This window comes from Phyllostomus hastatus, unplaced genomic scaffold, assembly GCF_019186645.2.
Source record: "Phyllostomus hastatus isolate PE091 unplaced genomic scaffold, TTU_PhHast_1.1 phas_contig_159, whole genome shotgun sequence".
Classification (NCBI taxonomy): domain Eukaryota; kingdom Metazoa; phylum Chordata; class Mammalia; order Chiroptera; family Phyllostomidae; genus Phyllostomus; species Phyllostomus hastatus.
Genome location: NW_025333640.1, coordinates 38,925,046 through 38,942,157, shown reverse-complemented (window position 1 = coordinate 38,942,157; position 17,112 = coordinate 38,925,046). Strand labels below are relative to the sequence as shown.

Sequence of the window (17,112 nt, the reverse complement as noted above, 5' to 3'; positions counted from 1 at the left end):
TTTCCTGGAACGGTGGCTCTCAGAGGCCAGTGTGCGTCAGAGCACCTGAGGGGTCGCTGAAACCCAGGCCCCCCTGGCCCTGTGCGCACTGCCCGGGGGTCCCTAGGGCTGAGCTCAGCCGCTGCCGGCCCTGTGCCCCGGTTGTCCTGGCTCCCTCCCTGTTCTGGCTTCTCGGCCACCACCGTCCTGCCCTCTGCCTCCCAGTCCCCAGGGGCTGTGAGGTCACACACGGCAGTCGCCGGGGGTGACCTTGGAGCCCAGAGCCCTGCACAGGTGACCAAAGGCAGGCACCTCTAGGTGGCACGGGGCGCGCTCTGTGCCTGCTGTGGGGACAGGACGGCGACTACAGCGACCACACCGGCCTCGTGGGGCGGACGCGCAGCCTGCGCCGCGCCGAGTGCTCGAGCAGCGCCAGCGTTCAGTGGCGGGTGGGCTTCTGTGACCGGGGTTTTTCTGGTAGATTAGACATTTTCCATCTCGCCACAGAGTTTTTCCTTCACCTCTGTAAAAACGACCTTTGTGAAACCAGACATATTTTGCTGTCGTCCTTAGTCGACATCACAGACATCTTGAGAAACCCTGCTGTCATCCAGTTGTTACTTACAGCTCCCACCCTGACCCCCACCCCATGTGCCACCAACTGTCACAAGCTAATGACAGGCTGAGGGGGGGCCGGGAGACCCCTGGGACCCAGGGTCCCCCTGTCACCAGCTGCCCCCCTCTCTCCAGCACGCGACCGCTCCCACATTGCGCTCCGGGTTCGGCTTCCCTGCTGCCCCTCGCCGTCTGCTTCCCCGCGGGCCTCTCTGTCCCTTCACACCCACCCTGCTCTGCCCTCGGTCTGGTCTACGTAAAATGCTCCGGTGGCTCCCTCCAGCTCTCAGGGTGAACCTCAGGCCTCTCCGTCCTTGAGGCCCTTCCCACGTTGGCCTCCACTGCCTTGTCCGGCTTTCTCTCTCCCACAGCCCCTCCTCCCGGGCGCCTCGTGCTGCTCCCCACCTGTCTGTCTCACTGCCCTCTTCAGGCCCCTCCCTTGTCCTCCGCGGAGCCAGCCCCTGCCTGGTCTGCAGACGCCCGCCTCCTCCGAGCAGCCCTGTTCACGCCTTGGGTTCCCATCGAGGCTTTTTTAAAGAAGTTAGGTTTAGAGGGAGAGACATCGATTTGTTGTTCCGCTTACTAGTGCATTCCCTGGTTGGTTCTTGGGAGTGCTCTGCCCGGGGACGGAGCCCGCAGCCCTGCCGTGCTGGGGCCACGCGAGCTGTGCAGCCAGGGCTCCAACTGTGATGTCTGACGTGTTACTGACTCAGGAAAATCTGCATGCCGTGAGCGCTCAGATCTCAGTGTATACTTCAAGGGTTTAAAGAGAGTTTTATGCCCATTCATGGAACCTCTTCCCCAAGTGAGATGCAGAAAACCCCGCCCCGCCACCCTGTGCTCCTTCCCCAGCACCCACCTTCAAATCTGCGTCTCTGCAGATTAGCACTGCCTGTTCTCGAACTTCTCGTGCATGGGGCCACGTGGCACGCACTCTTCAGTCTGCGTTGTGTGTGTCTGTTTCTCTGGGTTCTCTGGGCTGTTTCTGTAGTCTGCCTTCTGTCCTTATGCCTGTCTCAGCTACCCAGCTACCGCAACTTCATGTCAGGCTTGGGTTAGGGTTAGATGAGACTGTCTGCTGTGTTCTTCAAGGTATTTCAGCTCATCCAGGTATTTTGCATTCTCATATATGTTCGAATCAACCTGCCAATTTCTGCCCCCAAAAGTCTGTTTGGATTGTGAATTTGATTAGATTGTGTTGAATTTATAGATTGATTTTTGGGAAAATTGACTCTTAGCGATATTCAGTCTTCCCACCCATGAACATAAATATACTTCTCCATTTGTTGAGATCTAAAATTTGTCTCAGCAATGTTTTATAGAAGTTTTGCATGTCTTTTATTAAATATTTTCCTAAGCATTTTATAACTTTGATGCCATTATGAATCGGGTTTTAACCTTTCTCATTTCCTAGTTTTTGCTGCTGGTCTATATAGAGTTGATGTTATGAATTGAGACCTTAATAAATTTACTTATTAGCCCTAGTAGAGCTTTTAGATTTCCAAGGGGTTTTCTACATAATGAACCATGTCACCTGTAAACAAAAAGTTTTGCCTGCACTTCTCCAGAATGCATGCTGTCTTTGTCCTTCGTTTCCTCCTTGTCCTTGGTTGGGCTTCAGAGCCATTTTGGATAACCCTGAGAATAGCTATCCTTGCCTCACTCTGGGTCTTAGGTGAAAGGACCCGTCAAGTTCAAAGTTAGAAGTAGGTTTTTTAAAATTATCAGAATAAGGAAGTTTTCCTCTTAGTTTGCAGAGGTTTTTTTGACATTGTGGTCAAAAGTCATGATGAGGTGTTAAATTTTATCAAATGCTTACTCTGCATCCATTGAAAAAATAATTTGTGTTTTCTTCTTGGCTCTGTTAATACATTGTATTACATGGGTTGATTTTTTAATGTTAAACGATCTTTGAATCCTTTGCATGAACGATAATTGGTTACAGTGTAATGAACTTGCATATATTGCTGGATAAAATTGGTCAATTTAAAAGTGCCTTTTATACTCATGTTTATGAAGGATATCGGCCTATGATTTTCTTTCCTGGGAAGATATCTCAGGGGTCCTGGTGGCAGGATCACTCTGGCCCCACAAAGTGAGTTTGGGAGAATGCCCCCCCTTTGTTTCCTGGAACAGTCTGGAAGCAGTCTGAAGGTTTCTTCATCAGTGGCCACTGAGCAGAGCTGGGGCATGCAGACACCAGTGGTCAGCTCTGGGAAGGAGGGGCCGGGGCCAGAGGCAGCCGTGAAAGCTGATTTCATTGGTGTGTTTAGATCTCTCCTCTGTGGCAGCCACCAGGAACATGTTTTATTTGTTAGGAAGCTGTATATTAAAGGACAGTTCCCCGAGGCCCCAGTTGTAGACGAGAGGTGCCCACGAGCAAGTCCCCAGGCAGACAAAGAGCATGGAACCACCCCCAGCTCCGGCCCCAGCAGCAAAGCCTGGAGCCAGCCCTACACCCAGCCCAGGTGGACACCATGAGCCCCCTCGGGCCGGAGTCCACGCGGTCCCTGTGAGCGTCCTGGCGCAGTCTCCCCGCTGAGGAAGCCTGCACAGCTCTGGCTTCACCAGTGCCCTGGGGTGGGGCCTCTATCTGACAAGGGCCTGGCTAGATGGGGGGCACGGCCCCGGCAGCCTGGGCAGGCGCTCGGCCTGCTGAAGGCCTGCAGGCCAGCAGGCGGTCGTGGGCTGACCGCCCGGAGCAGGTGTCGGACCCCCATCCGTGCCACCCATCCGGTGCGCCGTGGGCAAGGTGAAATGGCTTTCCTGGTTCGCAACCTCTGGTTAGAAATGACCTCAGTAGTGACGTGTGGGACTGAAAGAGCTGAGACGACCTTTTAGGCTGGTCCCATCTGCTCTTGGCCAGGCGTGGGCGACAAGGTGCTGCGGGTCGGATCGGGTGTCTGTGTGAGCACGCGTTGTTTCAGTAGGGGGCAGCATGTCCTCTCCTTTCAGAGGCGTCTTCTGAAAGGGAGTCCGCGGTGGAGAGCTGCTGCAGGAAACTGCAGTAAGGAAGGCTCTGGCCCGCCAGGACTGCGGTCCTGCGGGGGTCTGGGTGCACCAGCGGCGACAGCTGCAGGGCAGGCGTGGGGTCGTGGCCCTTCCCCTCGGATTCTACTGGGAAAGCCTGACCAGGGACAGCAGCTTCCCCGTTCTCCCTTTTGCTGTCTCTCCCCCGCTCTCTCGCTCTCGCTCTCATTTTTTCTCTGTGATTTTGTAAGTTAGATTGGGGAAATTACTTGAATTAAGATTATAGAGAAAACACACAGCAGCACAAACTTTTTTTCTTTGAATCGACCACCTCTCAGCCCAATAGAAAGATGGTAACATGGTCAGAGCCAGTTTAAGAGGGTCATTGTAAAGCTGTGTTTTTTAACTAAGGCCCCACAATCTAGAAATCTAGAATCTTCCTTTACGCACTCGGTGGGTCTCCCTCGGCCTCTTCCCACTCCCCCCACCCCGCCCCCACCAGCAGCTGTTTTCCCTCCGCACCCTCACCTTCGAGTTCCTTGGAGAGCCCTGTGTCGTCATCTGCCACAGAGGACTCCTTAAAGCACGTTGTCTTTCGTTTACTCCCAACTTCTTATTCAGGTATACCCTACATAGAGAAAATGGTGCAAATCGTAAGTTCGATAAATACCTTGTTCTGGGTCAAAAAAGAGAGCATTCCTTCATTTCTCTCTCAACCGCTGTCCTCATCTCCCCCCCTGCCCCGAGGAAGGCCACCCTGCGTGCCCTGACGCAGCCGGCCCTGCGCAGTGTGGGTGGGGTTGTGCGAGCCCGTTGGCACACGGTTCTGCTCGAGGAGTGCGTGCGGTGCTGCAGATGTGCTCGCACTGCCTTGTGGGTTTCTGAACAACACTTTCTTTCCCCTCATTTACTTCATTGTAAGAAAACAGCATATTATATATATATACATATAACATGCAAAAATGTGTTAATCGACTTTATGTGATCAGTATGGCTTCTGGTAAACAGTAGGGTATCAATAGTTACATTTTGGGGGAGTCACAGCTCTACAGGGATTTTGGGCTGTGCGGGGGCCGGTGCTCCCAACCCCTGTGCAGCTCAGGGGCACCCTGTACCATCTATTAGCTCTACCTGTTTGGGGACTTTATATGAATGGGATCATAAAATGTGTGTTCTTTTGTACCTAGCATCTTTTTTTCAACATAGCTACTGTTCATTTGTTGATTGCTATATTGAATTCTATTATATGATTGTTCCATAGTCAGTTTTTCTTTTTAAGCAAATAACTAATTGTACTTGAAACACCTCCCAGATCATCTCCTTGTCGTACAGCATAAGCACATCTTTGGGGCGTTCTCTCTGTTGTCGGGGCTTTGGAGAGCATTTGTTGCAGAAAGGGAGTGACTTAGAAAGAGTCCGTGCATGGTCCTACAGCTGAGAGCTGCCTGTCACCTCCCGCTCCTGCCCACAGGTGTCAGCATGGCCTTGGGCCCCTCGGTGCTTCCCAGCCCCGCCTGCGTTTCAGAAAGCACCATCGTGGCGTTTCAGAAAGCACCATCGTCCCGGCCCTGGGACATCCCGACTGGATTGGAACGCAGTATCCCGGAATATTGTCACGCGCTCCCCAGGTGACATGACACCTGCCAGGGCTGGGACCACTGGCCGGTCTGCACACCCTCGTCAGATGATGCGTGTGACTGACGCACATCTGCACGCCGTGTCGCAGAGAGTTTCCTCTCCGCTTGCTTCAGTGACTGCGGGACGCCTCGGGCCTTCCGTGGCAGTCCTCCACAGTCAGAGGGTAAGAGTGGGGCAGTCAAGGGCAGCGAGGGCCATGGCCAGGTCAGCTGACATGGGGACTTAGACGCTCTGGGGAGCTGGGGCACAGAGAAAGGGCCGTTGTGACGCTGCAGTAGCAGGATGAGGGATGGCAGAAAGCAGATGGTGGTGGTTTGGTGAGTGGACAGGAGACGAGGGAGTGCAGACAGGTGTCGACGACTCTTTCAACACCCAACTCTCTCCCACGGGAGGCGAGGTCCTGGCCGACTCCCCAGGGGCCTGGAGTCGAGGGAACAGGTATTGGGAGCAGGTGAGTGTTTAGGGCGGAGAGTGAAGTGGAAAGTGACCCCAGAGAGCCAGAAGGGGGTAGATGGAAAGGGTCCCCAAAGGGGAGTGGCCAGAGCCAGTGCCTGAAGCCGGATTAGGGGACCAAGGCAGAGCAGCCCGGTAGGCGGGTTCTCGAGAAGAACGCAACCATGTGTGCCGTTGCATCCGCGTTCGAGGGGTGGCAGGGGCCCAGGCTCCGTGAGGGACAAAGGGCAACTAATAGATGGAGGGAGTGGGGACTGGCTGTTTGAGGGGGTCTCAGGGCCAGTGGCACAGAAGCAGGCAGTGTGAGGACAAAGAGACTAGCAGGCGACAGTTTTATCTGTGGAGAGATTTCAGACAGAGTGGCTCCAGGCGACGAAGTCTGGTGCATGGTCACGGCTGTGGGCCAGGGGTAGAGAGAAAGGTGGGGCGTGTGGGGCTGGGGCAGGTGAGGTGCTGGGAAGCTACAGTGTGGGCAGGGTCCTTGCTGTGGGCACTGAGGCCACCAGTCGGGGGCAAAAGGTGCATTCAAGGAAGAGGCTGTGCCTGAGTCCTCAGAGGTCCTGGAGGAGTGTTCGTGAGATGACAGTTGTCCAGAGAAGTCAGGGGACAGACAAGCTAGGAGAAAGGTTTGCACAAAAGCAGTGGACATAGGGAAGGCTCCCTTCCATCCCTCCTGGACCACACGTTCGGGAGGGCCACCAAGGTCGTGGCATCCCAGGGGCAGGGCAGGAAGTGGGAAGCTCCATTTCGGTGACGTGTGTAAGGCGAGCAGATGGTCTCTAGCATATACATGCAAAGAAGTAAGTTTCCAGGAGCTAAGGATCATCTTTTATTTTGTGCTGAGACAGTGAATGAAGGGTTTCCAGGGAATGACAGAAGACAGTGGTTCTGACTGGGTAGCATTTAACACGGTCAGGTCTTAAATAAGAAGCCATGAACACAGACATTTAAATCCAAATATATAATAAATAATCATTAAGTTATAAAATACAGAGTTCATATTGAAACTAAATTCTCAGATGCAAATGTCAATACAACAGAGCAATAATACAGATAATAATGCTACAGTTCTACGCAATTGTCCAAAGGAGACACCTTCAGCTAAAATGGTAGAAGTCCTGACTCATTTCCCTGAACTCCCGTGACCTACAGCAGCCTTTTCCTTCTCCTTCCTTCCTTCCTTCCTTCTTTTGGAACATTTTCCTTGTTCCCACAGTGAGTATTGCTACAGATTCTATTGAAATAATGTTGATCGATTGAACCTCAGATTTTAGTAGAAACTGTTACTCAGAAGTGTGGTCAGATGCTCTTATTGGAACATCCAGAATTTTAGCAACTCAGAGACACATAAAGCTCTTTTTAAAAAAAAAAAGGCAGACTAGCCCTTAGATATTAAGTCCAACAGCCTCACTCTACAGGGGTAAAGTAGAAGCCCCTCAAATGTAAGCACGTGCTACGACCAGCAAGACTGCAGGTGTCCTACTTGACCGCCTGCAGGTGACCAGTAATGCTACGGGTTAGCCTCCCGGGGCTCTCGAGGGCTGGCCTGGCCTTGCACACGGAGCGGGGGAAGCCGATCCGGTCTCGCTCCTCATCTTGTGTACCCGAGAAAGTTGCTCTTTCTCGGGGTGCTGCGAGCCCCTTCACCCAAGGCTTTGAACTCGGGTTAGTGGAGGCTCTGAGTGAACACCCCACTAAACTACTTTTACTTTGAAGGTAACATCTCTGGTCAAACGGATTACAACAGAGATTTATTAACAGTAAACATACCAAAATAAATATATTATTTTAAATATAAAATCACAGTGTCAAAGAAGTCAACAGCTAGGAAGCCGGCAACAAGAAACAAAGGCTCCCTCACGCCGAGTCAGCCCCGGGCCTGCCCTGCAGCTTCCCCCGCCGCCCGGCGGCAGCCCTCCGTGGGCAGCGGCACCGTCGCGCACCTGCCTGCCCGACTCCTCTGCCAGAGCATCTTTGGTTCCAAAATAGAGTGCCTTGTTGCTGCTGATAAAACATCTCATGGAGATTTAATGACACAGTTGGTCCCTAGCATATCTTCTAGAACTACAAAAATACTTGTTTCTAAAATGCGTCTAAGTAGATCCTTTTTCTTCTCAGAGCACAAAGCATGGCCTGTACATCTGCTTGTGCACTCAGCCTTTTGGATGAGTGACTTCAGTCTTTCTAGGAATTCTTTGGGCGGTTTTATTCTCATAAGAATCACCTATTCTCAAATGATGTTCTAGCAAAGATTTCCCCTTTCTGGAGTGTCTGACTGCCCACTCGAGGAAGCCGTGGGACCGATATGAAGTGGCAGTCAGAGCAGTTGCCTGTTTGTACCGCCGAGGCTGGGCGACGGGCACGCCGGCCCCACGTCTGCGCTTCGTGCAGGCGGGCGGGAGCCCGGGCCTCCCCGCTTGCGTCCTGCCTTCGCTTGTCCGCTGGGGACGGAATCGGCCTCAGGTAGAGCGCGCAAACACCAACTTTCTGTCATTTTTGCAAGAAGAAAGAAGAGGAAGGGAGACGGCCTTGGGCGTTTGGAGCCGGCAGCTCTGACCCCTGTAGCCGGCCCGGCCGTCTCGGGGAGAGCTGCCGCCAGCCCTCAGGCAGGCACTGCTGCCCGCCAGCACAGTGGTAGCTTATCGGGGGCCCGGGCTGGAGCTGCACCGCTGAGCCCGCTGACAGAGCAGACGAAGAGAGTCCATTTCATAAATACATTCATAGCTACGCTATTTAAATAGTTGATATATCCCAATAAGGAAGTAAGACTTTTTGTGTAGCCATCTGGCAAAGAGACCCCCTGGCACATAAATAAATTATACATTTATATGTTAGACATTCCGTGATAAAAAGTAAACTCTTCAGGTGCAAGTTTCTAAACACTCCGTTTTCATTTCATTAGAGAACTGAAGACTTCGACTGTCCATTCTGACGCCACGCTTCTATCTATTTCAGCTTGAGTGAAGGTGTATAACTTTTAGGTTATGATTATAAGAGGCTGCATTCTTGTGGTAAACACGATCAAAGTTAATAGAAGATCAATAAATTCCCAAATTGTATTTTTGGTTAAAAATGTTAAGCCTCTGCCTAACCAAGAAATGTGATAGTTGGGCCAGTAAGCACAAATTTTAGAAGTCATGGAAATCCATAACATAGGAAACCAGATTCTAATGAGTAGGCGGTTTTTTCAAGTTGGACAAACAGACCACGTGGATTGAACTGAAATATGACACAGTGACGAGGGGGAAACAATCCCGACTTTGAACCTGGTCTGAGTTTCCCTCCGCTCACTGGTGTGTCGTGTCCCTGCGTGTGGAGTGCCAGAAGTGCGTCTCACTGCCGTGGTAGAGCGTGTCCCATAGTGTCCAGCTGCCGCGGGTCCTCGGGAACCTCCCCCTCCCGGGCTCTAGGAGAGGTGCTGGTGGATCATCTGTGGAGACAGCAGACTGTGAGCAGGCAGCCCGGCACGGGGCACAGCCGGGCGGGGGCGGGGGCGGGGGGCCAGGGGAACTTAGGGGGTACCTTTTGGATGAGCGACTTCAGTCTTTCTAGGAACTCTTTGGGCGGTTTTTTCTCATAGGAATCACATGAAGGGCACACCTAGAAATCAATGAAAAAGTAACATTCTTCTTTAAAACTTGCTTCCTGTTGAATAAAGCATTCATCGAGAATGTGTTTTTTCAGAGTACAGACATAAATCACGTTCACAGAGAAAACTGAGAAATGCATAGAACTGTTCAGAGGGGACCGCAGCGGTGTCTGGAGATGCGTCCTCCCAGGATTTTTTTTCTTTGCATTTATGTTATTTACACTGATCGGTGATTTGCTTTTTTTTACACTTAATATATCACAGACATTTCCTGTGTGTTAAATATTCGTCAAAAAACATGATACATGGTGGTAGCTTCATATTCCAACACAGGACTGAACTGTTACTATTTTTGGACACATACTGCCTCTAATATATCACTAATTTAGCCAATGCTTCAAAGAACATCTCTGAATAGTTTTTCATATACATCCTTGTTTATTTTATTGGATAAATTTCTAGAAGTAGAATTACTAAATTAGAGGGATGAAAATTTTTAAAGTTTTTGATGTACATTAAAAAGTTACTTGTATTCACACAGAGCATTCTTACCATTATTGGACCTTAAAATTTGCTACTGGAAAAAATAGAATTTCCTTGTTTTAATTTCCATGTATTCAATTACAGGGAGAGTGAACAATTTTCCATGTGTGAATTGTTTGTTTATATTTCTTTTGTTGAAAGTATGTCTTGGTTGTGTACTGTACCCCTAGTCCTGCGGAGAGCCCCCCAGCAGGCCGCCGCGTGGCATTTCACACCCGAAAGGCCGGTCTGCCGTGGCAGTGTGCGCACGGGACTGAGAGCTAGGAGCTGCAAGTTCTGGCTCTTACTGTTTGCAGGGTCCACACCCCTTAGCCTCTTCAGGGCCGCATTCCCAGCTGGCAGGGGACAGTGCCTAACTGGGTACTTCTTGGCTCAGCGCCAGCACCACCGTTCCACGTGTCTTTGATGCTGGATCGAGGACATGCTCAGCTCCTTTCCTTCTGAGGAGTGTGAGTGTGTGTGTGTGTCTGTGGGATACACTTAACCACTACACATAAAGGAGGCCTCCAAGGCCCATCTTACTTGTCTCTGTTTCTGTCTTCTCCCCGAGCTGGTGGGGGGCAGTGTCCGTGTCAGCTGTTTTGTTAACAGGCCAATTATCTGCTCGTTGTCTCCCGCGTGTGCCGACTTCAGCTGGACCTTCTGAAAACAGGAAAATGCTGGTCGCTCACAGTGTCTCTGAAAGAAAGATAATTTGTAGACGGGTGAATGGAAGTTATCTGGAAAGGAAGAATGTCCTTCCCAGCGCTCTTTTCCACTTGTGTGACAGTGTCTGGGGTCGCGCTCGTTTCGGCAGACGCATGAGGACCGTCAGCTTCCGTCCCGCTGGGCCTCCGGGCTGCAGAGGAGGAGGGAGCTTGCCCCGCGTTGCTCCTCCTCCTCCCCAACGCCTCTGAGGGTGGGCGGTGGGCAGGGGCCCGTGCGTGTGGGGGAGACTGAGCTGGGCTGTAGAACGAACACGCTCCCTAGATGGAGAGGCTCCAGAAGTCTCGCTGGTGGGGGCGGCTCGTGCGAGTTACGCCGTCGCACCGCGACGTGCACAGAAGCCCCTGAGAGCAGCACCCCGCCAGGCCCAAGCCCTGGCCCGTTGCCCGTGCAGGTTCAGGGAACGTGCGGAGTCTGCAAACGTAGCGGCTGAGTTAACGCCCCTGTCTGGGGAGGGGGCCGGGCCCCTCCCTCTGGAGGCCGCGGTCTCGCCTAGGACTCAGCACCCTGGCCGCAAACCTCACTTGGCTTTTCTAAAATGCTACTCGCTCTCCCAGGTCAGGGAGGGTTCAGTAGGATTCTGCCTGGGTCAGGCAGCCCAGGAGCAGACTGGACACTTGCCTGGCCAGTCTGCTGGGTTCCCTGGGCGGTAAGGGAGTGAGTGAGCTGTAGTCTCAGAGAACGGAGAAGGGGACAGGCGGACAGGCACAACGGGCCTCCCGGCTTAGTGAGACAACTGGCAACTAGGGGGTAAGTCAGAACCCTAGACATTGCGCTGCAGAGGGAATGAAACCTGTTGGAAGAACGAAGCTTGTACTGACCTGTCAAAAACATTTTAATGCTGATCTAAGACCTTGTATCCACATTTCTTTTTCCCTTTGGCGAGCGCACGCCTGTGACACTATCGCACCCCCAAAGCTGCACGGCTCCGTTTCACTCCCGTGTGTGGGAGCCGCCGCCACACACCCCGAAACCTCAGCCTGTCGGTTGCTGCCCGGCCAGTCCCGTTCGCAGCAGCACTCCCTGCGTCTCTCCTGGACAATCAGCAGAAAATCGCATCTGGCCTGCTTTGCATTTTCCAGCCCATATGCTCAGCCAGTATGGATGTTGATTAATAACATGCATCTTAAGACACAGCCCCGCCGGGCTTGCTTTGCATACAGGGCCCCAGCCGAGAGGCGCCTTATCTGGTTTCCTCGTGTCAAAGGCGCCTGCCCCTCAGGAGGCGAGGTGGGGTCCTGTCCATGTTTGCCAAAACGCTTATTTAATAGAAACTATTTATAATTGTTAATTATAGCACTTTTTTTTCCTTGAAAACCACATGTTCTTGTTTGTTGAAGTTTTTTCTTTTCTCTTCTTTTTGACCACAACCTGCTTAACTTACTGGAAAAAATAATATTCATATTTAAAGAGGTAAATTTTCCAGCTGAAACTGAAAACGCTAACTGCTTCATCTGTGCTGATCTGAGAAACCAGCATTTCTCACAGAGACCCATTTTGCTGAGTTAACATTTACATGGGTGCCGAAAGAGTCAGGTTCCAAAGAAGGAGAGGGGCCTTGCCCAACGAGCCCCCTGGGACATTGCCAGGAGCGGTCAAGGCCAGTGACGACACCTTCCAGCCTGGACACCACAGCTGACACTGATGGGCCTGGGCCCTCGCTCCTGCCTTCCTGTGTCCAGAGGCCGCTGGGTCTGGCTTTGTGCTCTCTGCAAGCAGCAGAGCGGTCCCTGGCGGGGTGTGGCCCGGACACAGAACTACTGGATTTGACTCCAGATGCTCATCAAAGGCAGCCCCGGAGGAAAAGGGGTGGAGGAGTGGCCCGCTCGTTGCAGTGAGGGTGTGCCAGCTGCAGCGGGGCTGCGCCGGCTGCATCGAGGGTGTACTCGCTGCAGTAAATGTGGCCGTGAAGGGGAGTGGAGAGAAGAACCTGTCCCGGTGGCCCTGCTGCTTGTGGGGTTTCCCAGATGACCCCAAATTCTTGTGTGGCTTTGCCACCTGGGGACAGAAGCATGGCTTTCCTGGGCTCTGCCTGGGTGTAGCAAGGCTTGGTTCCCTCCTCCTTTAAGACAGGGACTCAGCTGTCCTTTGCTAGTTCTGCTATACAGAGGGAGGAGCAATGTAGGTCAAAAGCCAGAGTAGCCCGCACCCTGTCCCCAGCCCAAGAGTGGTCAGGCAAGGGGGTGCACAAGGCTTTGTCATTTTACTGTCGACTAGTTGAAAATATTTGCCTTCTTACAGCCTATTTTTAACCTACTTACTTTTTTTCCCTAAAGAAAGCTCTGCCCATTCACCCCGGGAAGTCTTGCTAATTGAACAAAATAACCTTTGTCCCACAGACAAACTGGGTTTAAATCAGGGCATCTCCACCGTGGCACTGCTGACACTTGGGGCTGGGTCTGTCTCTTTGCTGCTGGGGCTGTGCCTTCTAGAACGTTTAGTAGCATCCTTGGCCCCTGCCTATGAGATACCAATAGAACCCCTCCCCACCCACAACCCCCCACACACAGCTGTGAAAGCCAGATATCTCTCCAGACACTGACAGATGTTTGGGGCGGGGCAGGGGTGCAAAATGACCACCAGTTCAGGACCCCTGGTTATGGTTAGAAAGAGAAAGAAAGACACCTCTGAGACCAATTAGAGGTCTTACATAATGACTACATATCAATATTTGCCTGCAAAATTTACATGAATTTATTTTCATTAAACTTTTTAATTTTTTAAGTCTCTTATAAACCCTGCTTCAATGCTAGTCCTGCAAAACTTAACATAACACTACAGTGGCCTTGAACTGTTTTCTTCCTTCCTGACTTGCCTGCCAGCGTAGCTTAACAATCTTAGTCAGACCATCACTCACCGGCATCACAGCCAGACCGCTCGGTCAGATCACCTCACGGATACAGTGTCACAGAGACAAAGTCCTCATGTTGCGATGCGAGATAAGAAATAGCTCTCTTTAACAAAGCGTACAGAGAAAGTACCCACTAGGCCAACTCAAGCTAGAAAGTAGCACGTCTTTCTTATTTCTCACTTTGCTAGTTACAGACTGCATCTCGAAACTCCAGAAAGAACTCTAACCACAGCAGTTAAACAAAGGGCAGGAGATGCTGAAAAATGTTCTGTTTTGATAATTAGGACGTTGATTAAGACATATTCTCACTTATTAGAAAAGCCTTTCCAATAAACTGAATGTGCTACTTTCATTTTAGACACTGCTTGTTAGAAAAGGCTCCAGTAAACGAGAGTGGTTAGGTTCAGAGCCAGAGAGAGAATTTTGCAGGAAAGCAATCGTCGTGACTCACTCACTTTCTACACTTTTACACATAGTCATTTACAGTAATTGTTTTCTTTGCGATGCATCCTCATAAATCTCCCCTCTGTAACGTCCTAATTACTGGTAGCACTTGCGGAGTTACTCTAATTTCTGCAGTTGAAAGTCTGTGACAACGAAACATTTCCCCAATTGCGTTTGTATCCTCAGGGTAACACGCCTGAAGACTAAGTAAGGACACGCAGGGCTCGAATGCTAGGCCTCTTCCCCCCCGGGCCGAGTGGACTGAGATGGCTGAAGAGGATGGGGTGAGTTGCTGGAAGTGGTCCTTTCAAAGACCTCACCGGAGGCCCCAGGACTGCCTCATCCAGGCCAGTACGTGGGGCCCCGGGCCCCAGGACAGCCTTCCCGTGCACACCCCGTGCCCCTCCTGGCTTCCTTTTTCTCCTCCCTCCCTCCTTCCTTCCTTCCCTCCCTTCCTTTCCCTTTCTCTCTCTATCTCTGATCCGTCTTCCTTTTTCTCCTCCCTCCCTCCCTCCTTCCCTTCCTCCCTTCCTCCCTCTCTTCCTTTCCCTATCTCTCTCTCTCTCTCTCTGATCCAGTCTTCCTTTTTCTCCTCCCTCCCTCCTTCCTTCCCTCCCTCCCTTCCTTTCCCTTTCTCTCTCTCTCTCCCTTCCTCCCTAGTTATTAAAGGGTGAGTTCTACTCCTTATGGTGCAGGTCTGGATCTCTTGGCAGGGCTCCCAGAGGGCTCTGGAACTCGCGTGCACAGGGGCTCTTACAGGCTCAGTAGTGGGGCGTTGTTCAGGAACTGCCCCCAGTCCAGGCTCGTCTTCCAGCCCGTTACCCGTCTCGCCAGGACTGCATGAGTGTGCTCTTAGACACATTTGGGGTTAAAAATACATCTTATAAGGTACATAGCATTTTATTGGTTGGCTTGGTTGGTAAATTAATAATTCACCAAAATAGAAAGAACTATTTTCTCAATTATTAAACCTCCAGATTCATTGAAAGTAAGTATATTCCTAAACACTCATCTTAATGCCACTCTTAATGGGATTTTAAACTTGCATCAAATATATCTTCACAAATAAATTCAACTGGTCTTACCTTCACATCTTCTGGAGCTGGCAGAAATTCAGGGTCCTAGAGCAAAAGAAAATTAGTTCTGAGTTATTTTAAGTCAAAAAGCTTCTTTCACATTCATGGAAGCATATCTTCTAGACTGTGTTTTGACAAGGATGGCCTTACCAAGTCATTCACGTAATTTTTCAGCTGATCAACAACATCAATAAGTTGGCGCAGCCTGACCAAGAGGCGATCCTGCCCCTGCAGGCCAGGCCTGCGGGCCACTGTCCCTGAGAAGAGGACCATCAGGCAGATGGCTATGCCGTGCATGGTGCCGGGACGGGGTCTCGCAGGCGCCGGGAGAGCCAGACCTCGGGCTGCCCTTCCACCTCGACCTGACTGTGAGCAGGCTGCCAGCAGGGCTGCGTATTTATTCATCCTTCAGGAGAGCTAACGCCCTCCCATCGCCGCCTGGAAATCTTCGTCGAGTGGATGAAGGTGAGTAACCCTTTTTCTTTTCCACTGGCTAGGTGTGCGTGCGCCGGCGCGTGGGGGCAGGGATGCACCGGCTCCACGGACGCGCTCCCTCTGCAGCTCAGACAGGAAAAGGGAGGCTCTCGGTGGATTCCAGCCTTCGGTGTGACTCGGGGGGGCGCCTGGTAAACAGTAGGTGCTGCGGGACTTCAAAGGAGTAAATAAAAACACTTGACGCGCTCGCTCTCGCCGCCTCCCCTAGCCTCTCACCTGCTCCCTCTGACAGTCATAAGGACACTTCAATAATGACTAAGGTGGCCACATGTGCTTTCTCACAGGACTTTTTCTTATGGTAATAACGATGCCGTTTGACTGATATCACCTAGTATTCCATCCAAAAGGTAGGAGGAGAGCTACCTTTTAGGAAATTTTAAATATCAGGGGTATTTTCCAAGTTAGCAAGAATATCTTAGGTTCTTAATCAGGTTCAAGGGTTTAGAGCAGAATTTGCCCCCGGCTGTTCCCCAGAGCATCTTCAAGCAGCATTCACCGTGGCTCCTAGCACGTTATGTGACAGTGTGACTCGTACTCGGAGTCAGCGGTTCTCCGGGGCCGCACAGGAACGCAGTCAAGGGGTCCCACTGCCTGCCTCTGAAGAACGCCCCCCAGTGTCCATCTCTTCTGTGCGCGCTTCTGCCCAGAGAGCGGGAAGGGCCGGCGCTCCCTGCCGGACCGGAATTTGTTTTCTCAGCGAGCAAAACTAAAAACACCCATTCGCAATTCTTTTTTTCTCTTTGCGTAGTGTTGCTTCTTTCTGTCAGATACCATTTCCTCTGGGTATGACAACACATTTCTAACTGTGACCGGGTGGCGGTTAGCGAGAGCCCCCAGGTCCAGGAGTGTTTCTCTCACGCTCCTCTCACTGTGGCTCCTGTCCCCACCACTCGTGACATTTGAGGAAGCTGCACAGGCTGCTGTAGCTGCAGCCAGTTGGGTCTTACAAACCGAGCTCCTGACTCGAGCCTTTCCTCACTCCTCTGTCTCGTGACCTGTGTGCCCCGTCCTTTGTTCTAGAATGTTATGTAGCCAGCACAGCTTGGAGTGTGGACTTGAGTTGCTTTAAGAGTTGACTGTAATCTTTTGATGGTAGAACGTCTATTCGGGAGGTTCGGCTGGCCCTAGAGAGGAGATAAGACCCCACTGCTCGAGCGAGAAGCCCTCCCTGTGGCCTGAGGTCCCGTAGGGAGGCCCCGTGTAAAGCTCTGGAATGTGCAGGGACTCAGGTTCCCTAGCGCCCGCCGGGCACCCACCCCCGCCCGCATCTTCCTCGCACAGCTCCCTCGGCTGCCTAGAGAGTGCGCGTCTCCTTGAAGACACTAACCACAGCAGTTACGGGCTCAATTTCTAAACCAGAGTGCTCGAGTTCCAGCCCTGGCCCCAGTGATTCAGGGCACAGGTGGCCCTGGGCATGGTCTTGCAAAAGGAAGCGAAGTCTAGAATCTAATCACAGGGTTGTGGTGAGGCTTAAATCTTAAGGAGGCATTCCCCGCAAAAGGCCTCAAGGACAGCTCGGGATGGAGTGAGTCCCAGGAGATCAGCTCACTGAGGCCGAGGGTGCAGGAGGCTTTCTGGAAGCAGAGGCTGAAGTGACGGGCAGGAGGAGCACAGGCAGGCAGGTGTTCGAGCGGAACACACGGTGCAGTGTGGCCGTACTGCCTGTCTTTCAGGCTGCGGGGGGCGGGGCGGGGGGGGTGGAGAAGGGAAGGGCTGAGATTTGTACGTCTGCTGCATGGTAGGGGGTGTGAGGG

General features: G+C 51.9%; 1 protein-coding gene and 1 long non-coding RNA gene across 2 annotated transcripts in view; one reads left to right on the top strand and one right to left on the bottom strand.

The window, feature by feature from the left end:
• Positions 1–17,112, top strand: part of LOC123813969 — a 71,257-nt gene that overhangs the window by 21,526 nt on the left and 32,619 nt on the right. The window contains exons 2-3 of the long non-coding RNA XR_006784820.1: positions 13,974–14,071; positions 15,038–15,328. This is a non-coding gene — a long non-coding RNA (uncharacterized LOC123813969). The remainder of the gene's footprint in view (positions 1–13,973; positions 14,072–15,037; positions 15,329–17,112) is intronic.
• Positions 6,488–15,268, bottom strand: IL21 (interleukin 21). The gene is made up of 5 exons (XM_045831414.1): positions 15,014–15,268; positions 14,873–14,908; positions 10,310–10,465; positions 9,178–9,255; positions 6,488–9,085 (listed from the first exon to the last, which is right to left on the bottom strand). Exons 1-5 carry the CDS (start codon positions 15,266–15,268, stop codon positions 9,062–9,064), a joined length of 549 nt encoding a protein of 182 aa, XP_045687370.1. The 3' UTR covers positions 6,488–9,061.